The 17,509-nt window shown below is 40.5% G+C and overlaps 1 protein-coding gene across 4 annotated transcripts; it reads left to right on the plus strand.

Annotated features, from left to right (window-relative positions):
• The first annotated feature begins 2,011 nt into the window (after positions 1–2,011).
• mgarpa (mitochondria localized glutamic acid rich protein a) lies at positions 2,012–17,292 on the plus strand. Of its 4 annotated transcripts, none has more exons than XM_026330197.1 (8): positions 2,012–2,174; positions 5,567–5,667; positions 5,843–5,948; positions 7,653–7,670; positions 11,694–11,960; positions 14,212–15,386; positions 15,614–15,661; positions 15,838–17,292. In XM_026330197.1, exons 1-7 carry the CDS (start codon positions 2,099–2,101, stop codon positions 15,647–15,649), a joined length of 1,779 nt encoding a protein of 592 aa, XP_026185982.1. In that variant the 5' UTR covers positions 2,012–2,098; the 3' UTR covers positions 15,650–15,661; positions 15,838–17,292. The 4 variants fall into 4 exon arrangements, with proteins under 4 accessions (XP_026185982.1, XP_026185983.1, XP_026185986.1 ...); XM_026330201.1 differs by lacking the exon at positions 2,012–2,174 and adding an exon at positions 8,862–10,835 and having other exon boundaries at positions 5,652–5,667; XM_026330198.1 differs by lacking the exon at positions 15,614–15,661.
• The last annotated feature ends 217 nt before the right edge of the window (positions 17,293–17,509 follow it).

Raw genomic sequence — 17,509 nt, forward strand, 5'->3', positions numbered from 1 at the left:
TTTGTATCATTTTGTTCACATGGATTCACATTTGTGTCATATAAATCTTTGATTTATATATTCTTATTAACCAAATGTCAGAGATACATACTTTACATTGGCCATTTCAAATAGCTAATATAAACTTAGCTTGAATCACAGTTGTTAGCTTTTGAAAAATCAGGCATATGGTGAGGAGGAAAAGTAATCTTCCTTCTACATTTGTTTATAAGATCTGGACAGGTCGCCATTTATGCTCAGAGATATAGGCACCATTACAGTATACATAAATATGTCCACACTAAAGGAGAACTTATTCATTCATATAAAGTATTCATTTTACCTAGTGCATATACAGGACGAATATAAAGACCCCAACCCAATAATTAAAAGTAGAATAGGATTTTTTTTTACATTTTCCTAGATTGTATTTTTGAGCACTCTATAAACGGCCGGATGGAAAGCTGCTGTATCTCCAAACTGCTCCTGTTTGCGATATATGATTCATTTGTAGTTTACAAATGTGAAATTAGACAGGGTTTTAAAGACCACAATTTTCTAAGTAAAATGACAAGTCAGTTCACCTGACAACAATCCATTAAAGCAACGATAAGGTCATTTTGGCCAGGTGTTGTCTTTTTGAATTATGCTTTGTATGGCACTTCAGTAAAAGAGGTGGGGAGATTTAAAGTCACCCTGTTGTGTGGAGGGTAATCAATGCCCTAGAAATGTGGCATTAATTTTGTGCATCTATCCTGAGTGCGCAATTGGAGATTCTTTGCAGGGAAAAATATATTTTGCAAACACAAATTATATTTCAAAAAGAAATGTGCACGCAAAAATAATTTAGTTTGAGCAAGCAAAAATGTATGCTCAATAAATGTGTTTGTATGTTTGCTATTATCCATATGAATGTGCAATAACAACCACTCTCGCTCAGTTTTCCTGTGTGCTGTCTCACTCCATCTTTCTCGCTCGCTCAACCTTTCCACTGCATGCTCAGGTTTGTCTTGTCACTCAGCTTGGCACACAGCTTTACAAATGTACCACAAAATCAACTAATCAGAGAACTGGAGAAAGTACATTGTGATCGGCTGTTTAGTCTCCAGTTAGATGTTACAACATCCCAGAAGCATTATGGTAAGGTCAACGTAGACACCCATGCTCATGGCGACCCGGCTGCTTAATTAAATTCAATTCAATTGTATTTGTATAGCACCAAATCACAATACAATCACTTCAAGGCACTTTACAAAAACACAAAAACCCAACAAATCCCTTATGAGCAAGCACTTGGTGACAGTGGAGAGGAAAAATTCCCTTTAACGGAAGAAAAAACCTCCAGCAGAACCTCCTGAACCCAGGCTGGGAGCTGGTTCCACAGGAGAGGAGCTTGATAGCTAAAGGCTCTGCCTCCTATTCTGCTTTTGGAAACTCTGGGAACCACAAGTAGACCTGCACTCTGAGAGCGAAGTGGTCTATTGGGATAATATGGTTCTATGAGGCCTTTAAGGTATGAAGGAGCTGGATCATGAAGCAAAAGATCTTATTGCATTTCTTAAGGGAATCTGGCTTAACAAAATTTTTCATTTTATTTATTTCTTTTCTTTTGTAAATGATGGAATGGTAGAGAACAATGGTTCACACTCCAATACAGTAGGTGGCTGTAATACATCTTTAACGATGAGTGCCACCCATCATAAAATCAAAAGAAGAAGGCTGATTGACTTCAGTGACTACAACTGGTTAAAACACATTTGAACAAACAAAGCCCAGCAGGAGGTCAGGTATGTATTTGACTACAAACAGGAAGAGGTTATTTACGTACAAACCATCGTTTCCCAGCAATCATACACATTAACCGAGCTCAAATCTAGTCAAATCATTATAGTCACCATTTATTGTCTGAAACACAATTTCATATTCATTTGATCTTCTTGCCTGTGTGGCATTAACCACCCCTCATACACATGGCACAGGCAACATCGTGTATTGCGCAACAGGGGGCGTGTTTGTGATCCGCCTACTCGCATGTTTGTCTGAGCAGACTGGGTCAGCCGTTCCTCCAACTCTTGCTGAAGCTGCAGCATATTCCCTTCGTAGCCCTCGGAGAGCAGCAATGTTTTCCTGCAGAGCGGCCTGGCAAAGGTGTGGGCCTTTGGCACGGAGAGCAGCCTACAGGTTGCCCCGGGATGGTGAGTTTCATCAGCCAACAAAAAGGCATCAAAAACAGAATACAAACCTCAACTCGCTCCCCTTTTCATGATATCTCTGTGTGACGTTTTCCATTTGCTCTTTGGCGTCTGCCGCCTCTTGACCCTAGCCGATGGATTAGTACACTCTGTCCCTGTGTGGCTTTATTCCCATACTGCATTGTGAGAGCCAAATGGCCATGGCAATGGCTGCCCATGGTATGTGAAGGTCAAAGTTGGATTTGTGGTTTAGGTTGGACTGGGACTTTGTGCATATTGAAGCTGCATGATTTGTTGGACCGTGTGTTTAACTGGGGTTCTTCTCACAAAGAAACGGGTATACTTTTGATCCCTTAGTGTGGCTTTTCATAATGACACTAAACAAGCACGTGTGTGTGTCCTAAATCAGCAGGCTGTCACGTCAAAATCATTTCCATATTTAATAATGGGACCTTTTGAACTGGTGTGACTGAACAATGAATGGACAGAAAGCTCGCGTTTGTCGAGGTGACGTTACTACCATTTAAAGATGAGTGCTGGGTTAAGGTTAATGCAGACCTATGGCACACATACATTTTGTACGTGACCTTCACTAGTCAGACTAGCGTGGAAACATGGTTGCCTGTTAGTCACGTGGCGTGCGCGTGTGACATTAGTTTAATGTAAAGAGAGCGCGAGCTATACCTTTCATTAGTGTTCGCCAGAAGCCAATCAAATCACTTCTCTGCTAACGTTACATAACCAGGGGCGGTGCATGGAAACGGGAATCTGTCAGTCTCAGCTGTCAATATACCTGAGGCCACAAACATCCGTCTTTTCTCACCATCCACGACCAATGTTAGAACTTGCTTTCTGCACCTTAGGGGAACCTACAGTCATTCCAGATGTGCAGTAGACATGGTCATTCCACAGGATGTGGCTTAACAAATACACTTTGACTTGAAGTAAGTGGGTTAGTGAAGTCAGACTGTATGAAATCAGTGAAACTTGATGTTAAAGTATTACTAAGAAGAGAGGAATCTGACTTGTTGGCTTGCTCCCCCCCCCCCCCCCCCCCCCCCCCCCAGAAACATCTCATCTGGAAATTAAATCCTATGCCAAACTAAAAGGTTTTACATGGTTAGAAAGACATTGATATCTGCTATGGGACTAGCTTTCATTTTTCAGTCACCTAAAATTGCAGCATGATACTGGCCATGTGTTACTGCAGTGCCTAAAACCACTTGAAACACATGCTTAAAACAATGTAGTACAACAAGCCCCAACAAAACAGTGCCTTTTGTGTCCCAGGGTGAGGAGTAGGCTGCATCACCTTGTAGGTGTCAAACAAGCGTTGACAGGCTTACAGTGGGTACGGAAAGTATTCAGACCCCTTTAAATTTTTCACTCTTTGTGTCATTGCAGCCATTTGCCAAAATCAAAAAAGTTCATTTTATTTCTCATTAATGTACACTCAGCACCCCATCTTGACAGAAAAAAACAGAAATGTAGAAATTTTTGCAAATTTATTCAAAAAGAAAAACTGAAATATCACATGGTCATAAGTATTCAGACCCTTTGCAGTGACACTCATATTTAACTCACATGCTGTCCATTTCTTCTGATCCTCCTTGAGATGGTTCTGCTCCTTCATTGGAGTCCAGCTGTGTTTAATTAAACTGATTGGACTTGATTAGGAAAGGCACACACCTGTCTATATAAGACCTTACAGCTCACAGTGCATGTCAGAGCAAATGAGAATCATGAGGTCGAAGGAACTGCCCAAGGAGCTCAGAGACAGAATTGTGGCAAGGCACAGATCTGGCCAAGGTTACAAAAGAAATTCTGCAGCACTCAAGATTCGTAAGAGCACAGTGGGCTCCATAATCCTCAAATGGAAAAAGTTTGGGACGACCAGAACTCTTCCTAGACCTGGCCGTCCAGCCAAACTGAGCAATCGTGGGAGAAGAGCCTTGGTGAGAGAGGTAAAGAAGAACCCAAAGATCACTGTGGCTGAGCTCCAGAGATGCAGTAGGGAGATGGGAGAAAGTTCCACAAAGTCAACTATCACTGCAGCCCTCCACCAGTCAGGGCTTTATGGCAGAGTGGCCCGATGGAAGCAAGGCACATGAAAGCCCGCACAGTTTGCCAAAAAACACATGAAGGACTCCAAGACTATGAGAAATAAGATTCTCTGGTCTGATGAGACCAAGATTGAACTTTTTGGCGTTAATTCTAAGCGGTATGTGTGGAGAAAACCAGGCACTGTTCATCACCTGCCCAATACAATCCCTACAGTGAAACATGGTGGTGGGAGCATCATGTTGTGGGGGTGTTTTTCAGCTGCAGGGACAGGACGACTGGTTGCAATTGAAGGAAAGATGAATGCGGCCAAGTACAGAGATATCCTGGAAGAAAACCTCTTCCAGAGTGCTCAGGACCTCAGACTGGGCCGAAGGTTCACCTTTCAACAGGACAACGACCCTAAGCACACAGCTAAAATAACAAAGGAGTGGCTTCGGAACAACTCTGTGACCGTTCTTGACTGGCCCAGCCAGAGCCCTGACCTAAACCCAATTGAGCATCTCTGGAGAGACCTGAAAATGGCTGTCCACCAACGTTCACCATCCAACCTGGCAGAACTGGAGAGGATCTGCAAGGAAGAATGGCAGAGGATCCCCAAATCCAGGTGTGAAAAACTTGTTGCATGATTCCCAAGAAGACTCATGGCTGTACTAGCTCAAAAGGGTGCTTCTACTCAATACTGAGCACAGGGTCTGAATACTTATGACCATGTGATATTTCAGTTTTTCTTTTGTAATAAATTTGCAAAAATTTCTACATTTCTGGTTTTTTCTGTCAAGATGGGGTGCTGAGTGTACATTAATGAGAAATAAAATGAACTTTTTTGATTTTGGCAAATGGCTGCAATGACACAAAGAGTGAAAAATTTAAAGGGGTCTGAATACTTTCCGTACCCACTGTATTTTTGGAAATCTAAATCTATAGCCTTAAATCCAATCACAGTGGGAGGCATCATGAACTGCTAGAACGCCTTAGGGTGCTTTCTCACTAATCCCTTTCACACTGATCGAGCTGAAGCTTATGAGTTTATGCAGCACATTATTCCTATTCTGTAGGATCATTTCAAAGCCATGGGGGTCTCTCTGGGGTCATCCATAGTAAGGACACATGGAGGCCAAACAGAATCTGAATACAAGTTGTTTTGGATTTATTATTCCTTCAAATCATCTCTAATGATCACTCTGTTGTCATCAGAAAATCTGTCCTTCATTGAACCTTCTCTAATACTTTTGGAGGTCAAAGTGACACACATGGTCAGACTCTAAGTAGAATTTTGTCTGAGTCATCAATTAATGGATGACGGGTTTAACCTGACCTTTAACTCTTTCTAGTTGTGCAGCAACGGTTGATGTCATCAGTTCCTGGTGGATCTGGGGAGAACATAATCTATAGCGTGCTGTGTGGTGGAGCCTTTGTTGGCGCCATGTCTTATGTAAGTTGCCTTGTTTTTGGCTCATTCATTATTTCAGCACAGGTAATTATGTTAATTTACTAAACATGGTTGACAAATGTAGTATTATGTCCTCAGTGCAGGGTTAAAAGTCCAGTAAATGAGAAATGAGAGATGTCCAGAGAAATCAGATTCAGCCTTTTTCCTCTCTGCACAGACATACAGCACTCTGTCCACAGACGGTGCCAGGTTCAGTGATCGCATTACAGAAATCAATGCCAGACCAAAGAAAGAGTGGGTCCCTAAACCATGGCCACCTACAAGTAAGTAGTCCTCACCTGTTACTTGCATTTATTTTAAAACCTGTACCATAAGACTACTGGTGATCACAGACCAATAATTACCAAAACACAAGCAAAATATCCCTCTATAATATAATACAACTCAGTCATGTACAGACACAGAAGTAGAGTAACCCTGGGCCTTTGTGCGCCCTGAGCATCAGCATGTAGAACACCAACAGAATTATGAGACCAAACGGTGCTTTAGGTACTGGCACTGAATGATCCTAATAGTTTACATCTGATCCAGAACTAGCCTAAATAGAATATGCTGCGGACACAAGCACACCTTTTTAAACTGGTTTTATCACTGAATGGTGTTTGCTCACTTGTCATGGGGATGGCTTAGTTAAAGATCCCCTCCAATAAAAATACATATATTCTGTATATACCTAATAATTACCTGCTTCCCACTATACTGACTCTATGTGCAGAGTTTATCAGTACCAGAGTATTTTTTGCATTCCTCTGCTGAAGTGTAAGGACTGATAGAAATGTATGTTTGCTCCAATGAAATCTGAGTTTCAATTATGTACAAGCGAACAAGATTTCAAATGCATTCATTTAATTTAATTTGCCATAACTTTGACAGCCAATTATTTCAGATTTATTCACTATTCATAGTCAGTTTATATTGTTGGATTGTTACGTTTGACTGGTAGTAGCCTAACTGAGATGCCTTCCTGCTGTTTAAATAGGCCCCAATGTCCTGTCTTGTTTGAGACTGGCAGAAATCATTTTCTTTGAACATGTACCCATTCTGATGAAAAAGGCAGTGTAATAGTAACAGATAGAGGCAGAAATGTCCCTTGGCTCTAAACCCATAAATGGACTAGTTCTGTGAAAAAATTTAAGTCTTTACTATTCAGCTATACTATGCATCTCTTAAATAAAACCCTTTCTTTCATAACACAAACTAATTTCCTTTGAAAACAGACATCCTCTGGTCCAGCAAACAAGATATGCTGTATGTTTTCCATTTGAATATATCTGTGTTTGTAATTTCTGTTTTTGTTTTGGCTCGTTGACAATATTCTCTCATAGATTGTGTGTACATGCTCCAATTTGAGAAGTATGGCTAAAGCACACATAGCACCTGATGGTGTACTGATACAATCAGCCACCGCAGTCACTTTGTACATTCACTAATGCACAGAAAGAGATAGTCTGCTGTGCATACTATTTAGCTTATGCAGAGTCCTGCTTACTGCTGGTTTGCAACTGGTAGTTTTAATCTACTTCACGTGCAGGTATTTACTTAGAACTCTTATCTGCTTTTGTCGTCACCGGACGACTAGGCCTACTGTTTTTCCCCTCTCCTCAATATATTTTTTTACACCAGTATCTTTACTGTCTAATGAGCAGAATTGAACTGATTTATGCCTTCCAGAGGATAAATCACGTGTTTTTTTGGGGGTTTTTTTTTTTTTGTTTTTCTGTTTTTTTTGATGAAAACCATGTCTACTAAAACAAATTGTGCAACCGCCATTCTAATTAAATTTTAAAAAATCTATTGTGATGCATTTTTGTAAGCTATACCCCAATATAACTATATATATCATGAAGAAATATGTATAGATTATGCCATACTGAACAGGTTTTAATGCTGCTTAATGCTTATTGGATTGGTTACAACTCATTGTTATATTCTATGTGAAACTAACATGGCTATTTCTGTATTTGCAGGCAATAACGATGAAGAGGGTAAGTTGTCGTCACAGATATTTTACTTTCATTCATTGTCACTGGCAACAATGAAATGTTGGCCAGCCTTCAAGAAAATGGTAGCATGGATCTGATTGTTCCTCTAATTGACTCACTGCCTGCATAATCATGTGTTATCACTTATAGCTTCAAGATTCGACAGACAGTGGATTTCATCAGATAAAACTGATGAAATGCAATATGAGTAACAGCTAAGCTTTGGCTTTAGTAAATTTCCATAGTTGCCATTGATCCTTCTCCTCTTTATTTGTAGATTTTAGGTTTAACCTAAGCATGAACTGTATATACATGTAACATAACCCGTTCTTCATTGACAGTTTTGGGCCAGTTACTTGAAAACTGTCATCAGTTGTCATCACACACTACTAATTGCATTACTATTTACTCAGCAACAGTAATGTTTCAATAATCATCACTATACTTTTATCACTCGGTTGTGATGCTTTAATAATTTAGATATATATATATATATCACAAAGTTTATGTTTCGTTTGCATCTTTCACTTGAGCTCAAAATAGTGGCAGTATTTCCAGCTGGTGAAAACACTTCTCTCTTCGTCCTCCTCCATTCATTATGTAACTTTTTGGCTATTAGCCAATGTGACCCTGCCAGCAGCCAGGTCATATGAGAGCCCTCCAGCATTACTTGCATTAGTTAGCATTATTATGCTTTTAGAAATTTTAATCCCTTTCGCTATTCAAACCTGAAGAAGATAAATGTTAATGCAATGCATTAAGTAATGTTTACAGTGTCCCCACCACTGTTCATAGAGATTGGTTATGCTTGGTCCATACAGTTTTAACAAATCTGACTTCCTGTCTGTTTCCTTTCCTGATTCTTATCATACTGCCCAAAAGTCTTGGACACCAAACCACTCCCCTCCTTAGCCACTCAATCCCACTTATCCCTCCCTCTCACGCTTCATTGTGTTCCTTGCATGTCTTGTTAAGACTAGGTCTTTGACGTTAAATAAAAACAAAGATTTGCATTTGTTTCACAGAGCACTGCAAGCTGACATCTATCACATCTTGTTAGCAGGCCGTAGCCACATGCATTACCTCTGATTATACACTGATAATGCATTTGTTGTGAAATCTGAGCATAGCTTTTTAAAAAGCAAAACTTCTTCTTTCCCTTTTGCTAACTCTTTGTGTCTTTACTCTTTTCAGTGTAATGGTAAAGCTAAGGTCCTCTGTGGCCACATGGATAGACATCCTAACACTGGACTCTTTGGATGTGAACAGGAAAACAAAATCCCTGTCTTCTCCTTTCCTCTTCTCCTGTACTGCTAAGAAACAGTCCTCTGCTCAAACCCTCTGGACAATACTGTGAAGGATACTGATTTTTATGCCCTTTGTTCTTTTGCCATTGCTGCTAAATGTTGATTTAAATTTAAAGATAAAAACTTTCATTTTTGTGGGAAACTGTCCAGTTGGGCAATTATATCGAATGGCTTGTGCAGTGGTGTTGATTAGTAGCCTGACAGGCTTACTGGTGAATAGTAGCTTGGCTTCACATAGTGACTTTGCCATGAACCTTCATAAACATATTTGCTAACTCAGTTCTGGCAAATGTTAAGTTTTAACTGCATTTGCCAAGGAGGTTAGCAGAGGACAATTCCTGCTGACAGGAGATGTAGGTAGGTCTACTGCTGCGTGCACACACAAAGACATGATGGACTGCTATAAGGTGATGTTAGTGTGTATGTGCATTTGCTTGTGAGTTTGTGGTGAGATCTTTTTCATGCTAGCCCTATTAAAGTGTGCATGACTTTATAGACACACACATGGACAAAATAGTTGGTACCCTTCCATTTAAGAAAGAAAAACCTACAATGCTCACTGACCTGTCGACAGGTGTTTTGGCCCACTTCTCATGAGCAAACTGCTCCAGCTGTCTCAGGTTTGAAGGCTGCCTTCTTCAGCCTGCATGTTTCAGCTCTTTCCACAGATGCTCACTAGGATTTAGATCAGGGCCACTCAGAATAGTCCAATATTCTTTTAGCCATTCTTGGGTGTTTTGAGCTGTGTGTTTTGGGTCATTATTCTGTTGGAGGACTGTAGAGGACCAAACATAAACGCCAGGACAAAGGTAGTAAAATGATAGATATATTTACGTTCACAAAAATGTCAACCAGGGCCAAAACTTAACTCAAAATATAATGAAACTAAAGCTATAAAGTTCAGGCCCTAAACTGAGGTCACCTAAACCATAACTGAACCAAACAAAATTGACCACCCTAACAATGTACAAATATGGGCTTAAATAGACTAAGAACCAACCCAAAAGACAACACAAGGGGGAGGTATTTCCTCAATATAACCAATTACTTAAACTACTAAAATAATATACAAAAACCCATTAATACTAAAGCAGTGAAATACAATGTGACTTAAGATACAGTCCCATGATCCTTAAACTTCTGAATAATATGTGCAACTGTAGTCACAGGAACATCAAACTGCTTGGAGATGGTCTTATAGCCTTTACGTTTAACGTGCTTGTCTATAATTTTCTTTCTAATCTCCTGAACTGTGGTCCATGTTCAGAGTGGTACACACCATGATACCAAACAGCACAGTGACTACTTTTTAGCCTTTACTGGGCAGACAGTCTGATTACAAGTTTGAAGAAGGGAACCAACAGTTCTGTGTGTGTGTGTGTGTGTGTGTGTGTGTGTGTGTGTGTGTGTGTGTGTGTGTGTGTGTGTGTGTGTGTGTGTGTGTGTGTGTGTGTGTGCGTACATACATATGGTCCAGTCCTATTCTGCTGTGGATATTATGAGGCATCCTTAACGAACCTTTTAAATAGAAAATCACAGTAGAGATAAATACTTCCAGGCTGTAGCTCACCAAAACCATAGTGTATGTAAGTACATGAAGGTCATGATCAGAATATACCAGTGTACCAACATGGAAGCTGTTGTCACTTGCAGTGCTGAGTGCTGAAAGTTTTTAGCATTGGAGTTAAAGATGACCCTGACCAGTCACCCACAGCTTGGTTTGTTTTTGTTAATGGTTAAATGTGGCACAAATAGTGGAAGGATCTCTGTTGAAAATTAAAGTTGCACAACCAACTTGTGCTGTCTCACTGTCAGACTTACTTTCAGAGTTCCTGATAAGTCCTAGTTTGTTAATGGGATGGTAAGAACCAAGATTCTCTTTCTCCCCCTCTATCCTGCACCTTAACCCGCACTCTTCTCCTTCCCCTACCCTCCAGTTTTTGTTGTGCTCCTCCCTGCCTTTCAGTTTGCATGCAGTTTGTGCAGTGAATGTGTCTTCTCTGTTTTTTCATATTAAGTATTGAAGTGGAAGGTCTAGAAGTTGTACCTCTGGGTCAGCCTGCAGGGCTGCCGAAAATATACTACAAAACATAATCTATCTTTCCATCCAACTCTTTATCTGTCACATTTGGACATGGTTTGATATAAACATGAGTCTGACCTACCATCAGAAAGACCATAAACTTAAAAAGAAATGTCAAAAAGGCAGTGCAGAGAAAGTTTTACTCATGTTTGCTTTTTTTTTTTTTTTTAATTCCTGGTCTATAAACCTGCACTGGGTGATCTAAAGAACAAAACAAGTGACTAATGTGCTGAAATTTGACTGATTTACCAAATACTGGTTTCCCATGTTATAAAGGTTTATTGTGATTATATTTGACTCATGTTCAGCTTGATTGTGGTTGGATGGAAACCCAGCTACTGATAATATAAATTTGTCTAATGTTGCTTTTCAAATGTTATATATCCTAATTATTTTATATTTATTTAAAAGTGGTGTTTTGCTTGGTTAATCTTTTTACATACAGTGCTTTAAACTGCATGAATCTGTAGAATATACACACACTGGCTGCAACAATACTGTTAAGGATGGGTGACTGGGCTGCTGTAGAATGAACATCATAACTACTGGCTGCTCCCACTAGAGGGTAACAGAATGTGTTAACCTGTTGAATCAACCAGTGCTCAGACTAAGTTTCCTCTGGTTTTTGTGCTCCAGGTGGAGAGGTGGAGATGGAAGCGGAAGCAGTCGCGGAGGAGACTAGTGTCGAGGTGGAGGTTGTGGAAGATGAATCCGTGGCTGCTGGCAGCGAGGAAGAGACTGTAGTGGATGCAGTTGCTGAGGTTGTTGTTGAGGCTGCCAATATTGTGCATGAAGTGGAGACAGATGCAGAAGAAGTTGGCCAAGTGGCTGAAGTTGTTGAGGAGTCTGCTCATGCTGTCTCAGAACCAGCCGCCATTGCTGCTGAGGAGCCTGAAAAAAATGGTACGACGTCATCTGAGGAGGAGGCAGCAACCGCCTCTGAGGCCTGAGGTTTCACACAATCATTACAGGGAGTCACACGCACTATTAGACACAAACTTAACAATCTCTAATCCTTTCTCACAACACTGGAAACAATGAAACTGGTAACTTAGAACCATGAGAACAACTAGAGGTTAGCTGCTTTTCCTTAGGTGCCTGAGTCCACCTCTTCTTGAATATTCTTCTTCTTCTGGGTAGATCGCTGTGTGTATGTCTTTGTTCCAGTTATTATTTGGTCTAAAGATCCTAAAAACCAGCAAGACCATCTTCTCAGCAGGCCCCATGATTTTAAGTGGTACACCATAGTAAGAAATTCCCACAGTAATGGTTAGATCATTATGCAACGCTCATTAGCCATTATGGGTGAAATAAATGTGATCACTCTGAATTCAAACATCGTGTAGATTGGCTGTGATTCACACAGTTAACATGATCAAAAAAATGCACATTCACCACAGGCCTTGTATCAGGTGAAATTAACCACATCTTAATAAGAACCACTAACATCCCTCAAATGTGATATCATTAGTAACTTTATGAGGTCTCTAATGCTCTTTTTAGATTTGTCAAAACACTGTTATTTCTTGATATAAACCTCTGTAATATTGTATTACTTTGACTTCTAATAAATTCATTTTCTTTTTAAAAAATAGAACCAAAATTCATTAAAGAGAAAAATCCAACCTTTAATTGAAGTACAATTATTCAGCAACAAACAAAAATAACATTAACAAATAATTGACTTTATATGAAATCATGTGTGCCACAATTATCGGCTCCCTTGATCTTAATACTTCGTACAACCCCCTTTTGCCAACAAGACAGCACTTAATCTGTTCTAACATCTCAGGTTGGAGAATACAGAGAGAGGGATCTTTAACCATTCCTCTTTGCACAGTCTTTCCAGATCATTCAAGGTCCGGGGTCCTCTCTTATGCACTCTCCTTTTCAGTTCACCCCATAGATTTTCAATCAGGTTGAGGTCTGGGGACTGAGATAGCCATTGGAGGAGCTTGATTTTGTGTCTGCTGAACCATTTTTTTTAGTAGATTTTGACATATGTTTTGGGTCATTATCCTGCTGAAAGACCCAATAACAACCAATTTTACCACATCTTAATCAGGGGTGCCAATAATTGTGGAGGGCACTGTAGATGCTTGTCTGTCTTTTTACTGACAGTTGGGTCCTACAGCAAATTGAGGTAGCTCTGACATTGTGTACAAACTCTGTAACTGCTGCAGCGTATTCTTTTCCTCAGTATGCCATGTAAAAATGCCAGATATCAGGACAGATAATCTGTTAAAAAATAACTTCGATACAAATCATATGGGACCATATTTTTATTTTGCTTATAACTGGATAATGAGCACTGTGAACAATAGTAATCAAGCCATACAATAAAGGTTTTCTTAAACTGGAAAGGTTTATTGCAGTCTTTAATTTGTCTGACTTGGTTTATTTACTATGATTTGTGTTGAGGCTTTTCAGTATGAAGGTTTCTAGCTATGCAATATAATTTCCTTTTTTCTTAAATTTACTCATTTAGTTTTTACACAAACCATGAATAGCTTTACCATCTCATGCCACTCAGACATGGCTTTGCACTGTTCATTTATTGAACATTTTGGTAAGTATTTAATTCATACTCACCACTTTATTTCCTTTGCATGGCTCCCACCAGAGTCCATATCTACTTTGCTATACTGCATCAGATGTTCAGTGGGACTTGGGTTTAAATCAAGACACCAAGGCAGAATGCTAAGGGAATAGCTTTATGAATAACAACCTGACTGATGAATTGGTGTTGCTGGTTTTGATAAAGGTCATTTTATTTTAATCACAGCTGCTAAATAATTCTATCAATAAATGATTGAATGGGTGTGTTGAGACTTTGGGAATATTTATGTTTTCTTTCTACTTGCATCAATGTACTCTGGTTTGGAGCACTGAATCTGTGATTCCGGTGACTAACAGCTTTCTTTTAACACCTTCATTCTTATATTCTTCCTTCTCTTCTTCAACTGGTAGTCTTGCACCTGCATGTAGTCACTATCCCCCAGACATGTATACTGCCATTAAATCGGGTATCACTAGAAGGGCTTCACAAATGCCCAACAGGTTGCCTTGGCTAATCACCTCAGGTTATATGAAATAAATGTGGGAAAATATAACTTGAGCATCATGTTTGGATAGCTGGATTTTTGTGTTGCAGTGCTGCTGGCAGCTGCCTCTGTTCTAGAGGTACAGAAGATGGTTGAACTAAAGGAAGAGTTGGGCCCTGCTGTTGAAGATGTCCAAGAGCTGACATCCAAAGAAGAGTCTCCACTAGAGGCAAAGTCTGTTGAAGAAATTACTCCAATGGTAAAGGCTACTAAGACAGCAGAAGAGGGTCTAGTACCAGTGGAAATTGCACAAGTGGAAGAGGCACCTGCTCCAGCAGAGGCTGCGCCAGCGGAGGAAGCCCCTGCACCAGCGGAGGCTGGACCAGCAGGGGAAGCCCCGACTCCAGTGGAGGAAGCCCCTGCATCAGTGGAAGCTGCTCCAGTGGACAAAGCCCCTGCATCAGTGGAAGCTGCTCCAATGGAAGCCGCTCCAGCGGACGAAGCCCCTGCACCAGTGGAAGCTGCTCCAGCGGAGGAAGCCCCTTCACCAGCAGAAGAAGCCCCTGCACCAGTGGAAGCTGCTCCAGCGGACGAAGCCCCTTCACCAGCGGTGGAAGCCTCTGCACCAGCAGAAGCCCCCACTCCAGCGGAGGAAGCCCCTGCAACAGTGGAAGCTGCTCCAGCGGATGAAGCCCCTTCACCAGCGGAGGAAGCCTCTGCACCAGCAGGAGAAGCCCCCACTCCAGCGGAGGAAGCCCCTGCACCAGTGGAAGCTGCTCCAGTGGAGGAAGCCCCTGCACCAGTGGAAGCTGCTCCAGTGGAGGAAGCCCCTGCACCAGTGGAAGCTGCTCCAGCGGAGGAAGCCCCTGCTCCAGTGGAAGCTGCTCCAGCGGACGAAGCCCCTGCACCAGTGGTTGAAAAGGATGTGGTACCAGTAGATGGTGTATCAGTTGCTGACAAAAACTCCTCATCAGCGGAGGCTGTATCAGAGACACCGACACTGGTAGAACCTGACAGTGCCTCAGTGTTTGCTGAAGAACCTGTCACCATCACAGGTGTGGAAGAAGTCACAGTCACCCCTGCAGCAGAAGCAGCCAGCCCTATGGTGGAGGAAGCACCTGCATCTTCTGTGGAGACACTGGCAGAAGATTTTAAGAGAGAATACATTGTTGTTGTTCTAGAAGGAACACCTAAAGCAGAAAAGAGACCCATGGTGCTGGGAGTGGGACCAATGACTGGCAGAATAATTCCAGCTCCAGATGACAATGATGAACATGCTTCTGAGGTAAAAAAATAATATTATTAAACTTATCAGTGGGACTGATGAAAGAGGCCATTTACAGAAAGTTGATCAGTATATAATAAGAACGCAATTCTCACATTTCCAATGTTACTTGTAGTGTGTGCCAGAAAGAGTTATCAAGGTGCTTTAATATAAGTAGATATGTGATGAAATTTTGTCATCGGGGTCAAAAATCACGCTAACATTGCTTTTTAAATTTTGCTACTCAGGGTAAGCGACGTCTTCTTAGGATGCAAATGCAGTAGTGACAGCTAAAGGTACTGGGCCTTTGATTGTCTCTATAATGGCAGAGTAGGCTGTGGATCATTGTAATTGTGATTAAAGCTGAACGTTCCTGCCCTTCCACATTTATTTACTGCAGGTTCAGATACAGAGAATTGGATATGTTCATACAGATAAAAATGTAATTTGGTTTTTCTGTCCTCCATTACAGTGAACATCTCCTGAATGATGGCTTTCAATATTGTGGAAGAAGTGGATGTGCCTTTCTCCAACACTCTCCTGTGGCAAATGTGTATTTTCAAAAGTACAAGTACAATATAGTGCTGAGATCAATTGCTAATTTATTGAACTGCCATACCAGCATATTAGAATTGGCTTATATAGCCCATTACTATGACACTCCACTGTAATTTATATGTCTTGACACTAGTTCCCAATGGGCAGAGCCAGTAGTTCAACAGGTCTCTGGTATGTATCTTGGTAACCTAAATAACAGTTCTCATAGCTTCTGTGAATTACAACCTGTTTACATCTGTGGGCAAAACTGAGCCACTTTTTTTCTTACCATTACACTTTACTGCCACAAACATCACTTTAGTGGAATACATTAATACTAACTACCACATCCTGTTAACTGATTTACCACCATTCACTTGGGAAGTCAACCCACTTCTTCAAACAGGGGTGTTCTCAGTCTCCTTCTTTACAGTACCTGACCTCAGGTAACCTTGTGTTTCTCTGGGTGTGAAAATGAATTGCAGGAAACAGTTGCTGTAGTCTGTCTTTTATGAATAAATACTGGCTAAAGAGCCACTGTACAGTTAGCTACCTTGCTACCTCAGTTTCCCTCACATTTTCAATCTTCAGAATATTATAGACCTCCTCTTGATGCGACCAGTGTTAAATGTTCCTAAGCCAATGTTCCCAGATGTTTTCTTCCGGTGTCATTCAGTGTTGAGTTACTTTTTTAGGTGAGTTTGTTACTGTTTTACTGTTACTCCTTGTGGACAAGCTAATGAATATAGAATGAATGTACAAAATGCATCTTCCTGATATTAAGCTGTATACTTTTTGGCACAACCTATATTCATGTATGTCAAAATCAAAAAGTTAATTCCTGTTCCCTATTATCTACATGCCCGCTTTACGCTCTATCCACTAACAAAGCTTTAAGAGGGAATCTCAAGAAGGCATAGGCCTACTGAACAGTGTGCTTTTGTTAGTGCATTAGATTTGACAAGCAGGTTCATATTCTATCACTCCTTGCTTTTAAATAGATTTTCTTGTCTTGTTCTAGCATGCAGACCCATGTCGATGTGTAATTTAAATGATCACAGCGAGTTCAAACAGCCTTGACACTGATGTGTTGGTGCAGTAAGTAAAGTGTGTTGTGGAAATGTTAGAGTATGTCTACAGAATGTCTTCAGTGTGAAATGATTTAACAGCTCTGTTATAGTTCTCTCTGATCTGATACCCTCTTTCAGGTTTTCTCACCTCGACCACCAAATTTCTGGTTTTATTAGCTTAACATACAATATTTGAAACAGATTTGAGATCATTGAGGGGAAAAATGTGTATTTAAAATGACTGTTTTTGCTTGCAGACCATTGATATAGCAAAGGACACATGCCAGTTTTTCTTGTTTGGGAAAATAAAAGATTAAAGACATGACAATTTGTTGTTGTCATTTTTAAACATTTTCCCCAGAAACTCTAGAGCAGTTAATAACACCTAATAATTTTTTAACTTTGTTGTTGCTTACTTAATCATGAATATATTAATGTTATAGAAAAAAAAAAGATTTGTAGTTATGTTTTCATCAGATTTTTTTGTCAGCAACAGTCCACTGCTCTTGCCTTGGGCTGACCAATGAGAAACATCTA

This window comes from Mastacembelus armatus, chromosome 10 (genome assembly GCF_900324485.2).
Source record: "Mastacembelus armatus chromosome 10, fMasArm1.2, whole genome shotgun sequence".
Taxonomy (NCBI): Eukaryota; Metazoa; Chordata; class Actinopteri; order Synbranchiformes; family Mastacembelidae; genus Mastacembelus; species Mastacembelus armatus.